Consider the following 13,475-nt stretch of genomic DNA (forward strand, 5'->3'; position numbering starts at 1 on the left):
GGGACAAACATTGATAGCTTTGCCTCTGTTGTTGAATTCCTATTGCCTCCTGGGCATAGGTTTGTCAAAATTAAAATTTTTCTTTCCTGTCAGGTGGGAATTTTTCAGCTGTGGATAGTATTACACTTTCAACATGTAAAAAATATCAATGAGATAGTTTTAGCAGTATCTCGGGGGGAGGGGGGGAACCAAGAAAAGCAAAAACAGTTTGTTGAAGGGTAAACCAAAATCATTGAATTTTCCTGAAATATTTTACTATTATTAATCATTTCCAGGATAGTTTGAAGAAGTACTTTTTCCCCTTTCCTATCATAGGTAATTCTGTAAAGCTGACCAATTAAAAGCGAACAATAGTAGAAACCACAGTATTGTACGCAGTCACTCAGAGATATTAATGACTATCTATCCAGCTCTACCACCAAAGGATGGGTCATCTCATCGCTATAATGCAGCCACCTCCTCCTCAGAGAGTTATAACTCCCAGCTTCTCACGCTGAAGTCAATCAGATGTGTCATTTCAACTTAGTCAAACCAAACCTGTCAATCTCAAACATACGCTCCTCCTACCAAATGGACTTCCCTGCTGATGCAATTGCTGCTCTCTGTTTGTCAACACAAAGCATCCTTCGTGTTCTCATTCTCTTCCCTTGCTTTCACTCCCTTTGCCAACTTTGCTTAGGGGGCATTTCTTCCAGCTAGGTCACTAGCTTGTTCTCTGTCTCAGAAGCACAGATGTTGTTTCCGTCTAGTGACCTAGCACTTTTGGAGTGGTTAAGACAAAATCGCTCTTAATATTGTAATGTAATTGCTTTCAAGCAACATTGGCATACAAGATCTATTGGCAGTTACACTAAGTGGGTAATAGAATTAAGGAGGACCCTCTCCTATTCTTTATAATCCACTTCTTTCTTCTTCTTTTTTTCTTCTCCTTTCCTTTCTTCTTGTATCCCTGAAGATTTTCCAAGCAACGGTCCTATAGGTTTATTCTTCTCCCCACAAACATTTCTCTGCACCTTGAAACAAAGTCTCTACTCCTATCATTATTGAACGAGGCCTCCCTGCTTCGTTTAGTCTCATTAATAGATGCACATTTTTTTAATTATAGGATTCCTGATTTTATGCCCTTTTCCCTATAAAAGGAAATGTACAGACTATTGTCCCTTTTAGGTGAGGTTTTTGGATGGTATATTACTTTATGCTCAAGATCTTCTCTCCTTCCTCCACTCTGAGCTTGGCAGAATGACTTTGTGTGGCCATTATATGTGAGTGAATTTAACATGAGCAGAGCCTCTGTCTGGGCCTGGATTATGACCTTGTGCTCTTCTACTTTGGCTATCACAGAACGAGTAACAGCTGGGGAAACCACTACCCCACTTCCTGTACCCCAGAATGGAATATGTGAAGCAGAGATGCTCCAGACAGCCTAACATTTCTCAGCTGGAAGCAGTTGCACTAGGCAACTAGAAAAGATGTGTAGAAGAACTAAATACATAGTGCCTTAGGCTACTGATTCCATGCTTGTTCATCATACTCCAAAATTTCGTCATCACACCATGTACCCATAGGCGCTAGAACAACCTTTGCCATTTAGTAGTTTAATGAGAACAACTATCTATCAGATCAGATTGTGTATGCATTCTATTCCATGGGAATTGAAGCTCGTGATTGTCAGGTATAGGACACCCCCTCCCCACCCCAGTATAGTTTGAGAAGACAGGTCAGTAAATTACCAAACTATGAAATGAATGAATGCTAGTAAGGGAATCTTAGAGAAGACTAGAAGGGAAGAAGCATTCTAGAGTTTCTCTGATTCATTTACTTTTAGAAAGCAGAGAGAATGAGGTTTACTTAGACCGTGTTCAATACAGATAGAAGTCTGACATGCCTACTAAAAGAAAAACATCTGTGAGGAGGAAGGTGCAGGTTAATTGGTTGCAGTTCTCCAGAAAGGTGATTTGTTCCATTTGATTAGTCAACCTTCAGTGACCTGGATGTACAGGAGAAAAGCAGGCTGTCCTGCCTCTCAGTTCTTGGCATAAAACAGTATTCAGTATATAATACACGTGAATTTAAAGACTGAGTAAAAAAAAAAGAGACGGCAGAGAGTTAAAACAGAAAAAGGATATGATTTTAATTTTAATTTAGTAGAAATGCTTTGTAGACAAGGCCCTCTGCAAGTTTTCAGGCACCCCTGATACCATATTGTCTATGATTGAGTTTATTTGAGGTCCCTAGTAGGGAGGAGCAGAGGAAACATTGAAATGGTGGACAAAAGGTAAACTGATTCAGCAGTGATATTCACTAGACAGTATGTGGGAAATGAACTCTACAACTTGGAGGCAGAAGACTCAGGAGGGGAAAATTGGGAGAATATGAGGGAAAGGGTTACTTTTTTTTTTTTTAAAGAAATGTTCTCATTACCTGACTTATGTAACTGTAACCCTTCTGTATATCACCTTTACAGTTAATTTTTAAAAAAAGAATCTCAGTGACTTTGTCATTAATAGCAGGTATTTAATATCCCTTAATGAAGCTTCCTTAAAAGAACAGATATCACTTTAAATGTTTTTTGTACCTTAATTCAACAAATATAAAATTTTTCTTTGCCCCAAAAGTTTCCTTTTATTATTCAATTGTCCTTTCCATCTATGCCAAGAAACCATTTCCATAAGAACCATTTATATCTAAAATCCAATTTTCTAATCAGCAAAATTAGTACATTGACTTGTAACGAAATTATTTTGGGGGAAGATTTTAATATACAAGTTCAAATTTGTCACTCAGGTAATATTTTTAAGAAGGAAATGTTCTTATGCAACATGACTACAATGCCCTGGGGAGCTCTGAAATAATTTTTTCATTAAATAGAGCTGAAATTATGTGAACAAGTAGAACATGAGAAAGAAAAAAGGAAAACAAAGTATAGAACACTGGGGAATGAGAAAATAGAAAATAGACTGTAAAAGGAACAGTGATTTGTTCAAGGTTACCCAGTGAGTCAGGAAAAAGGGAGCTGGAATCATGTCAAGAAACAAGGCATAGCTAACTTTAATATCCATGTACTAAACCTGCCAGCCAAGTATTAATGGCTCACACCTGTAATCCTAGATACTCTGGAGAGGCTGAAATCTGAGGATCATGGTTTGAAAAAAGGCCATGGTCAGAAAAAAGGCCATGACACTTTTATCCCTGATTAATCCCCCCAATCAGCCACCAGTGAAGGTGTGGTTCAAGTGGTAGAGTACCAGCTTTGGGTGAAATAGCTAAGGTTGAATGCCCAAGCCCTGAGCTCAAGCTCCAGCATTAGCAAACACACACACACACACACACACACACACACACACACACACACGGCATAAATTGAAAACATTGTCATAAAAACTGGGATATTTATACCTAGCCACAGTGCCCATTATACCTCTCCCAAGACCTGATTCTTAAGTATGCAAAACTGGAGAATCAAAGTCAAGTGCAAAGATGATCTTCTGGAGAATGGAAGCAACGTGACTCATTTGCTCTATGTGATATTTTTTTTAACCAAAAGACTGGAAAATTAACTAGGAATGTCTAAGACGCTTTGACTTTATTGATAAGTGAACTCCACAAAAGAGCATCAATAGTACATCTATGAGAATCACATCCAGATTTATAAATAGTCCACAGCAGGAAGTGGTCCTACTTGTAAAATCAAGCCTCTTTGTTCTAGTCTACTTCTAAAAATCACTGCTCATTTACTCCATCAAAGGTTATGATAAAGAAATTCAGTTTAGGTTTTAGAACTCCTTAATAAATACTGTACATGTGTTCCTATTCTGAGGGCATTGAACTCCCTGCGACAATATTTCTCCCATCTAGGTCTACATGGAGCAGAGGAGCAAGTAAGTGGCATTCTTCTCAAGCCAAGAACAGAATCATGAAAGGAAAGACCAGAAAAGCAGCAGGATGGAGTCTCTTTACACTCCATAGCCAAGCTATCTGCATTTACTTCCGGCTCTACTTTTTACTGTGGGTCTTGAGAAAGTTACTTAACCACTTCATGACTCAGTTCTCCAATTATTAAAATAGAGCAATTGATAGGATCTGCCTTGTAGAATTACTGTGAGAATTAACTGAACTAATATTTGCATAAATATTTGATAAGGAAGCTAGGAATAGGGACAACATGGTAAGCTCTTACTGCTTTTAATACATGTGTGTTACTTACAATGCTGAGGCTACTTGATTTCTTCCAATAAGTTTACTTCCTGTCTGGCCCCAAGCTATTCCTCATTGGAAAAATTTACAAAGTTCTAGTTCAGTAGTTCACGTGGTTCAGCATTAAGTCAAGCTTGCTGTTATTCCTGTCCTGACCTTGTGCCCCAGTTTAGTCAGTTGTTCGTGTAATCAAGGCCCAAACTTCCACTCTAGTTCTAGCATTCTAGCTGCGGGTGGATTAGACAAAATTAGTTTGGTAGATGCTCGTTGAAAACGACTTGCCTGTATTTAGAAATTGCACACAACATTCTTCAAGTGTAAAGAATCAAATGGATAACTGCTCCTGAAAAAGGAATGATCTGGAAACATGGTCCCAAATGGCTACTATTCCCTTGGGAGGCCACATGCTTTCTTTTTCCAAATCTTGCTGTGCCTGCTTGATTTGGTGCTTGCTATTTGCTTGATGCCCTCAGGCACTTGAGGTTGAGTCTAAGTCTGCGACCAGCCAGTAGTTAGCAAGTCCTTCCTTAGTATTCTAAGTACTTCACTTATGTGCTTCATCAGATCGGGAATCTGTTTTCACGAATCCATGTATTTCATCATACACAGATATAATCTATCATCACAAAACTTCCCCAATTCTTATCATCCGTCAAATATTGACTTACTACTTACATTCTACGCTGTATATACAATGATCTAAGTACTTTAGAAACAACACCGTAACCACTGTTGGTGTCTGTCACAAGCAATTCTGTTTTTCCAGTGGGCCAACTAGCAAACTAACATTATTTGAACAGAACTACTTATGGGTTTTCAATCTCATTTTATAAAATTATCTAGATCAGGTGGAATGCTGTATAGAATTTTAAATACAATGGATTATCTTCCGTATATAAAGAAAGGTTTAATAAAAATATTACTTACATAAGGAATTGTGTCCAAAGTATCGGTGTTGACAATTATAGGAGCAGGACTGGCCTAAAATAAAAGAAATAGAAAAACATAAACAACAATTTTTTCAAAGACAGATCCTGTTAAGTTACTCAACAGACAATGTACTAAGCATTTGACAAGTACCTGTATAGGCACTGTGACAGTTGTTGTGAGATTAAATAAAATGGTTCAGGGTTTCTATTCTTTCCCACCTTCAAATATTTATCTACAATATTACCACATAAATGAGATAAACTGTGCATAAAATTTAGAATTTTTTTCTCTAATATGGCACATGGAAAATATAGGAGGTCAGGATTTTTGCTGGGTTTGAGGTAAAGACTTCTATTAAATTGAGTGTGAATTAAATTATCTATCAATTCTTTTAAAAATGGGCCTGCTCAAGAAATTTGATTTTTTTTCCCCAAGGAATAAAAATTAAACCCAAACCAGTATTTACTGCTATTCTCTTTAAACTGCTTTTTGAAAGTATGTTGTATTCAGTGGAGTTTCAATTATAAAGTTTCAATGATCACATCAGAGTCATGCATGAAAATATCAGAATGAAAACTTTTATACAAATAATATATGCTACTGAAAAGAGAAAAAAATAAGTACCAACATCTTAATGTGTTTATTATTCCTTGAATATCGAATCTCTTTAAAAAGTATATGTATATATGATCATATACATTATAAATTTTTGAAAATTAGAAATTATTCTAGATGGTAGAAACACATATCATATAGGTTAACCTCTAGCGAAAAAAAGTTTATAAAATCTATGGTTATCCTTTAATATTGAGTGGAGTCTTTGTAAAAGTGATATAGGAATGCAACAAACCATATCATTAGAAAATAAGAGATTGTAATCTCTGTGCATCACCAATCTGACTTCATGAATACTGAGTAGAACTATCTTTAGTTTCTAGTTTCCAGAATTTTCACAGCAACTTTTCCTTCATACCCCAAAGGATCTTTAATCTCCTTCCCAAATTACAGATTTCATTTAGATAAGGAAATACTCTCCTCATGATCAATTGAGATCTGTCATTTGCAAAGCCATGTTTTGGCAAGTGCTCAAATTTTGGGACATTTCATTAGTTGTGCCCTCTGGAGTTAACAGAGTTAACAGCTTTTTAATGTCAGTCTGTGCCTGTGGAATCCTAATCAAATGGTTTAAAGAAAAAAAAAAGGCAATCTAGCAGGCTTCACAAGATAAAATTGTATATCTTCCCTTAAAACCCTGGGAATGCGGAACATAAACCTGGTATGCAAGTTCACTTAGTAGGCCACTGGATGTTCATGGTATATTCCTAGTTATCAATGGGAAGTACTTTGTGGGCAAATAGGCATTTTGATCACACACACACACACACACACACACACACACACACTCACACAAACACGTTTGGTATAGGAAGACGTTTATGAGGCATAGTCAGAAGACCTGGCCTCAAAGCCAGTTCGCTAATTTCCTTCTTGCATGATTTGGGGTCCTAGCAACTTCTTAGAAGGGACAAATTTGCTAAATGCCTCTATCATTTTCCTTTTTGAATAATGGAAATAATAATTACCTTCTAACAATGTTGAAGATAAAATGAGGTGACAGGTTGGAATATGTGTGGTAAACTAAATTTCAGGAGTAGTGTTAAACATTGCTAAGCATCCCCAAAGACTAGTATGACAACATATTCTTAGTTTGTAAGCTAGACCACACAATACTCAATACTCAACCCAGTGCCTCAACTGCACTTAAATGGCCTGCTAAAAAAATAACCGTGGTAATCACAATGTTATAGTTAAGTAAATATGCATACAATGTATATATATATATATATATATATATATATAAATATTCATTTAATCACCAGGAACCATATTGGTGAGGTATTATTAGCATTGTCCCTATGTTATGGATGAGAAAATAACTGGTTGGAATATTGCCTTTTTTTTTTTTAACATCAAAGCCACCTCCACTAAAGTGCTCAGTGACCTCGGCATTGTGTTGACTTTGACAATGATGGAAGATCTTGTTGTTAGCATGGTAGGAGACCCAGATGAAGCAATGACCACCAGAGAGGCAAAAGTTGCTACAAGACACTGCAGGTTAAAAATTTAAAGCAATTTTGTCAAGTCTTAACATGTCCATTTGTTTTCTAATTTTGAGACACCTCTTTTATGCTATTTGGTTCCTATAGCTCACCCAAAGTGACTATGTCTCACATTCTTCACTAAACTGGAAATTCTTCAAGTGTTATATCCAATATTTCCATTTTTTTCTGAAAATCTAATAGGGTTTTGACTAATAAATGTATATTTAATTGATTGAAGACTTTGGCTTTCCTTCATATAGATTATCTTAATTTGCTACAAGAATAAGTGTTATGCATAAGTCCATTTTCCTACACAATGCTAGTAAAACTTTCCTGTTTATGCTGCTGCTACCTTTTCTCATTTCCCATAAGTAAATTTGTTTTTTCAATAAGATTTTATGTTTAAAAACTGACAGAGATTGTATTCTCCTATAGAATTCTCCATAGTATTAGAATTCACAGAAGAAAGTCAATAAATCTCCAGGAATTATTGATTAAATGTAACTGGAAAGTATAGATGAGGGTAAAAAGGAAAGTGACATTTACAAGTTTTATACCACAATTCGAATTTGAACATGACCCATAATCACTAACATTGCAAACAATACTGTGACTATTTTCATGACTCAATATCAAATTCTTTTATTTTACTATTATTGCTTAATAAACCCAGAATTTTAGCCAGGTGCTGGTGGCTCACATCTGTAATCCTAGCTACTCAAGAAGCTAAGATCTGAGTTTCAAAGACAGCCCAGGGAAGAAAGTCCATGAGACTCTTATCTCCAACTAATCACAGAAAAAGCCAGAAATGGTGCTGTGACTCAAGTGATAGAGCACTAGCCTTGAACAAAGGGAGCTCAGCGACAGTGCCCAAGCTAAGTTCAAGCCACAGGACCAGAAAAAAAATTCAAATTTTATAAAACAGTAATTTAAAATTTCATAGTTGAAGGATATAGTCTTTTAATCTGTAAGTGTATGATCCATGCTATATAGAATTTGGGTCTAATGGAAGCATCATTGATCCTTTTAAGTGTTAAAAACACTAAATGGAAGCAAGAAATAATATTTAATTTCTGAAATACAGATGCAGAGGCACGTAAGATGGATGAGTTATAGAAACAACACATGATCACATATAGTTGCCATTGGTCTTCTCTGGTGTAAATTGGAGAGAGTTGATGTGGAGGGCTGTATGAGACACATCTACTTCGTTGTGTTTCTACACCAGAACTTCTGACCATCTTTTACCGCATGATTCAGCCCTGTCGAGGCGGATGAAACAGAAGTTGCTCTGCACTACTTCAGCCCCTCAGTGGCACATATACAAGCAAAAATCAAAAGTACAGCTGGCTGACAAAGGCTTATCCCAAGCTACCCAGGAGGCTCAGGAGCAGAAGTTCTAAGCCAGTCCAGGTAGAAAAGTCAGTAAGATTCCATGTCCAAAACAACCCACCAAGTCTTGGCAGAAGATATGACTCAAATGGTAGAGCACTAGCCATGAACAGAAACAAAGTAAGTACAAAGCCCTGAGTTCAAAGCCCATTAATGCCTATCCCTTTCCCTCCCCTCAAAAAGAAAAATCTAAGGTGACAGGAACACAGGAAGACTCCGTAGGCTTGCGCCATGGGTGAACTCTTCCCACCATGGGTGAGAGGTTCAGACCTTCCCCAAGTTTGGCTTGCTTACTGTTTCCCTGTTCACTTTAGCAACTCTCAGGGTGTCATCTAATGCGATCTAGGTTTGCTTTTTGAGGCTTAAAAATCAATTCTTCTGTTACTTTCATACTTTCCTCCTGGTTTTATTCTCCACATCCTCTCAGATATTCTCTTTCATTGGACCCCCTAAATTAAATGGTGACTCAGCAGATTTTAGCCCTTCCTTTCTTCCATATGCTTATTCCACTCACTGAAAAGGGACTCATAACAAATCGGAAAAAAAGAAAAGTCTTTCCACCAAAGAATTCAAGGCTTGCCTTTATGTAAATCTAGGCAGGCATTTTGGAAACTGTAAAGGATTAAGAAAAAGCAATCTTTCTTTGGTAACCCAAACAATAAGAGGCAAGTGGTTTTCCTTTCATATTACATTCTCTTCCATGTGGAAAACCCAGACGGAAGAAGAAAACTAATCAGAGAGGAGCAAGACAAAAGCAGTGAAACATTAAGTTAGGGATGGAGCTGGGACCCAGTTGCTCAAGTCTATAATCCTAGCTACTCAGGAGGCTGAGATATGAGGGTTCGGGTTGGAAACCAGCTAGAGTAGGAAAGTCCATAAGACTCTTATTTCCAATTAATCAACCAAAAAGCCAGAATTTGAGCAGTGGATCACGTGGCAGAAAACTGACATTAAGCAAAAAAGCTCAGGGATTGTATCCAGTTCTGAGTTCAAGGCACAAGACTGGCATTCACCCACAGACACAAATGGATGGCTAAGGATATGCACATGAACAGCATTTCGTTTGTATAAATTCATCCTCAAACAACTGTATAAAATAAGAGCTATGATGCTCCATTTATAGGTAAGGAAGTGGAGCTTAAATAACTTCTTAAAGTTATGCAGCCGAAAAATAGATGTTTAAACCCAAGCATGGGCCCAAGTTCATAATGTATTGCTGCTCAGGATAAAATCGAAGTTTACTAGATCTCTTCGGATCTTACCGTTTTTCTGTTGATCATCAATCTACAGGGTCAACTTGAACCAAATGTGTTCCGTGTAGCACTATCCTCACTGTGCCCAGTACATACGTTGAGCTGACCTGCAAGAGGCATTTCTCAAGGAAAGGCCCCTGTCCTAGCCACATGAAAGCTCACTCAGTCCTTTAAGAATTCCCCAAAGGCAGGGCTGGGCATTTGGCGTAGTGGTAGAGTGCTTGCCTAACATGCATGAAGCCCTGGGTTCGATACCACATAAGCAACAACAACAAAAAAGCTCAGGGTGGCACTGTAGTAGAGCACTACCCTTGAGCAAAATAAGCACAGAAACAGAGCCTAGGCCCTGAGTTCAAGCTCCAGGACTAGCCCTCCCACCCCCAAATTCCCCAAAGACACTATTTGGTATAAGACTGATTAAAAACAGAAAGATTATTACATGAAAGAGGGAAGACAAAAGCAGAACACACAGACTCTAGAATCAAAGAAAATTTAAAGCTGAAATCTAAAGGAGCACCTAATTCCACTCTCACTTTATAAGTGGGATACCGAAGATGGACAAAGAAAGTGTCACATCCTAAATGATCAAAATGGAGGCAGGAATAACAATGAAAACAATAATGGAGCTTTTAGCCTTTTAGAAGTTTTATTATGCTCCAGAAACATTGAAACCTTAAGACATCTCAATATAAATATTTAATTTTTAAATTGTTCTTCAGAAAAACTTCCTGATAACTCTAAAATAAAGTCAAAGGGCTTGGTGCTAGTGGCTTACACCTGTAATCCTAGGTATTCAAGAGGCTGAAATCTGAAGGCCATGGTTCAAAGCCAGCCCTGGCAGGAAAGTTCATGATACTCTGATCTCCAATTAACCTCCGAAAAGCTAGCAGTGGAACTGTAGCTCAAGTAGTATATAGTACAGTAGATCATTAGCTTTGTGCAAAAAAGCTACGGACCTTATGTTCAGATCCTGACTTCAATCTCCAGTACCAGCACTGGAGAAGGGAAGGGAGAGACGGGAAGAGGAAAATGGAGTGAAAAGGGTATAAAATGACTGAAATCACTTCTCTAAGGTCACAAATCAACAGTGCTTCAACTAGCCACAGAACCCATGATGGTAACCCCCAAATCTCCTTATTACTTTGAGGTGTTTTCTTTCTCTTTTATTTTTTTCAGGCAACCAGAGTAAAAAATGCATTTTTAATTTTGGCCTGAAAAGTTATATGCTTCTCTTGTACAGTCTGAAGAGAAATTTCTCATTGTACTGACTTAGATTTAATTCCCCAATTCTCACAGGACTTCTAGGTCCCTAAATATCTTGCAAACCCCCACTTAAAATGGGACAATGCTATTTTCCAGTTAACCTATTTTTCAATAAGTTTGGTGGAGACATAATGCATATGAAACAAAAGATAGGTCTATAAATGTAAAACAGTTTATTTATGCCTGGGTTGATTTCTTCTCTATTTTTTTTTAAACGATTTCCCTGTGTTCCTTCTGCACAGACCACATAGGTGGGCGGGGTTTGATCCAGGCAGCTGCAAACTCATCATTGCTAATCTCATTGGTCAGCTCCGGCTTGTCACCTACCCTTCTGTAAGGGGAGGGCACCTCCTCCACAGGAAAGGGCAGGAGTTAGGACACTGGGTGAGACTACAGCATGTACGTCAGAGGATTCAGGGAGCCAGGCTTCACTTCAAGTGTGTGGCTGTGGCAGCCTATCTCAAGAGAGCCACTGTAGAAGAAGCTAAGACCTGGGTTGTTTTCCCTGATGTGAATACATCGTGTGGATGGTGAACACCTGAGCTTACCGTGTCCTACCTCAGAAAACAAGTTAAGTTGCCTACAATCTAGATGGTTGTAGCAGGGCCAAGATGTCAAACTTATGTCTCATTTCAGTGTGAGAACTCATAAGTACAAATCACAACCCTAACTCAGAACTGCACAACATTTGCTTCTGCACTATATTAACCGTGATTTGATAGCTATCTAAGAAGTCCGTTCTACTCCACACAGACTCATTGATACCTGAAAACTGCCCTCAGTATTGTATTCCTTTGGGTAAAGTGTTTCTATCCCTCTTTGTTCCTCCTTTAAAGTATAAGGGAAGTGGTCTTGTATTAAAGCTCAGAGATGAAGCATTTGTCTCGCATATGTGAGGCTCTAGGTTATATCATCAGCACTACACACAAAAAAAATAAGAGAAAAACACAAGCTAGTGTTATTTTTTTTCAGAAAATGGATAGTATGATGAAGATCTTAGGGAGAGTTGGTCATCCTTCTTCAAAGCAGAAAAGACGGGGTATCTTGGGGAATGATGCAAACATGGAATGAAAATGAGTTTCCTGTATCTATACATTTTCCTTGAAGTCAGTCTCATTTGAGCTAATATAGAAATAGAAATTATTTGAACTAGGAGTTATAAAAACTTCCTCTTGTAGCCTTACTGCATTAATATAATACTTAACCAAAAGTCTGCAGATAATTGATAATTACATTATATCCAACACCAATGACACGTGTGTGTGTGTGTGTGTGTGTGTGTGTGTGTGTGTTTGTGTATTCTGGGGCTACGCACTGACCCTGAGCTTTTGTGCTCAAGACTAGCTCTCCACCACTTGAGCCACACTTTCACTTCTGGCTTTTTTGGTGCTTAACTGGAGATAAGAGTCTCACGGTCTTTCTTGCCCAGGTTGGCTTTGAATCATGATCCTCAGTTCTTACACTCTGTGTAGCTAGGATTACAGGTATGCACAAGGGCTCAGCTTACCAACAACATTTTTTAACTGTAATTTTTATCTTTTCTGTTTTGGGGTTGAACCTAGCACATCACATTTGCTAGGCAAGTGCTTTGCCAAGGTACTACATTCCAAATACCACTTCTGTACCTTGTAAAATGTATTCATTTAATTCCCACAGGAAGTAGGAACTGAATCAAGCCTGCTTAACCAAGTACCCACTGTGTGTCTGGAAAATACAGTAAGCTCTTTACAATAGCCATTTGGTATCTGCAGTATAGCGTTTCAAGGAGACTACAATTGAAGAAAAACTGAATTCTCAGGATGCTTAGAGTTTAGTAAGGTACTGAGGATGCTTGAGCCAGTTTTACAGGCCACCAATTTCTTTCTGCTAACAACATGATGCCTTTCCATAAATCTAAAGTTTTCACTTCATCACTTCAGATAAGTACATCATTAAAATTTGCCTTCATTGTTGAAGTACATTCAAAATGTTAGGGGCAGATTTTTACTCTGCTTATTCAAAACTGTATTTAATAAATCAACAACTAAGGCTGTCTTAGTGTACTTGGGTTTTACAGTTTTTTCCTTACGAACCCCCAGAGGGATTGGTATAGTTTTCCCTTGTCTAAAGGTATCACAAAGAGGCCCAAAGTGATTCACTGAACTTATAAAAGTCAGACATTTAGAACAAAGTTGGATATCAAATCCAAGTCTTCAGCTCTTTGCTCTTTACCATGAAGCCATGACACCTCAAATCCCACGGATTCACTGCTTCCTTACAAATCTGTTTTGTTTATTCAATTGTTCTGGGATGATCTCCTGAAAACTGGAGCCATTAGCTCAAATCTCAGATGTGGTTCAGA

At 37.8% G+C, this 13,475-nt stretch overlaps 1 protein-coding gene across 11 annotated transcripts in view; it reads right to left on the bottom strand.

Moving 5' to 3' along the window:
* Dlg2 (discs large MAGUK scaffold protein 2) overlaps positions 1-13,475 on the bottom strand; it is a 1,704,707-nt gene that overhangs the window by 608,132 nt on the left and 1,083,100 nt on the right. For 10 of the 11 annotated variants that reach the window (XM_048360010.1, XM_048360014.1, XM_048360019.1 and 7 more), the window contains one exon: positions 5,122-5,175. The exons of the other annotated variant lie outside the window; for it this stretch is intronic. In XM_048360010.1, the coding sequence (XP_048215967.1) occupies positions 5,122-5,175 (54 nt within the window). The remainder of the gene's footprint in view (positions 1-5,121; positions 5,176-13,475) is intronic. 11 annotated transcript variants of the gene reach the window in all.

The sequence above is a fragment of the Perognathus longimembris genome, chromosome 13, assembly GCF_023159225.1.
Source record: "Perognathus longimembris pacificus isolate PPM17 chromosome 13, ASM2315922v1, whole genome shotgun sequence".
Lineage (NCBI taxonomy): Eukaryota > Metazoa > Chordata > Mammalia > Rodentia > Heteromyidae > Perognathus > Perognathus longimembris.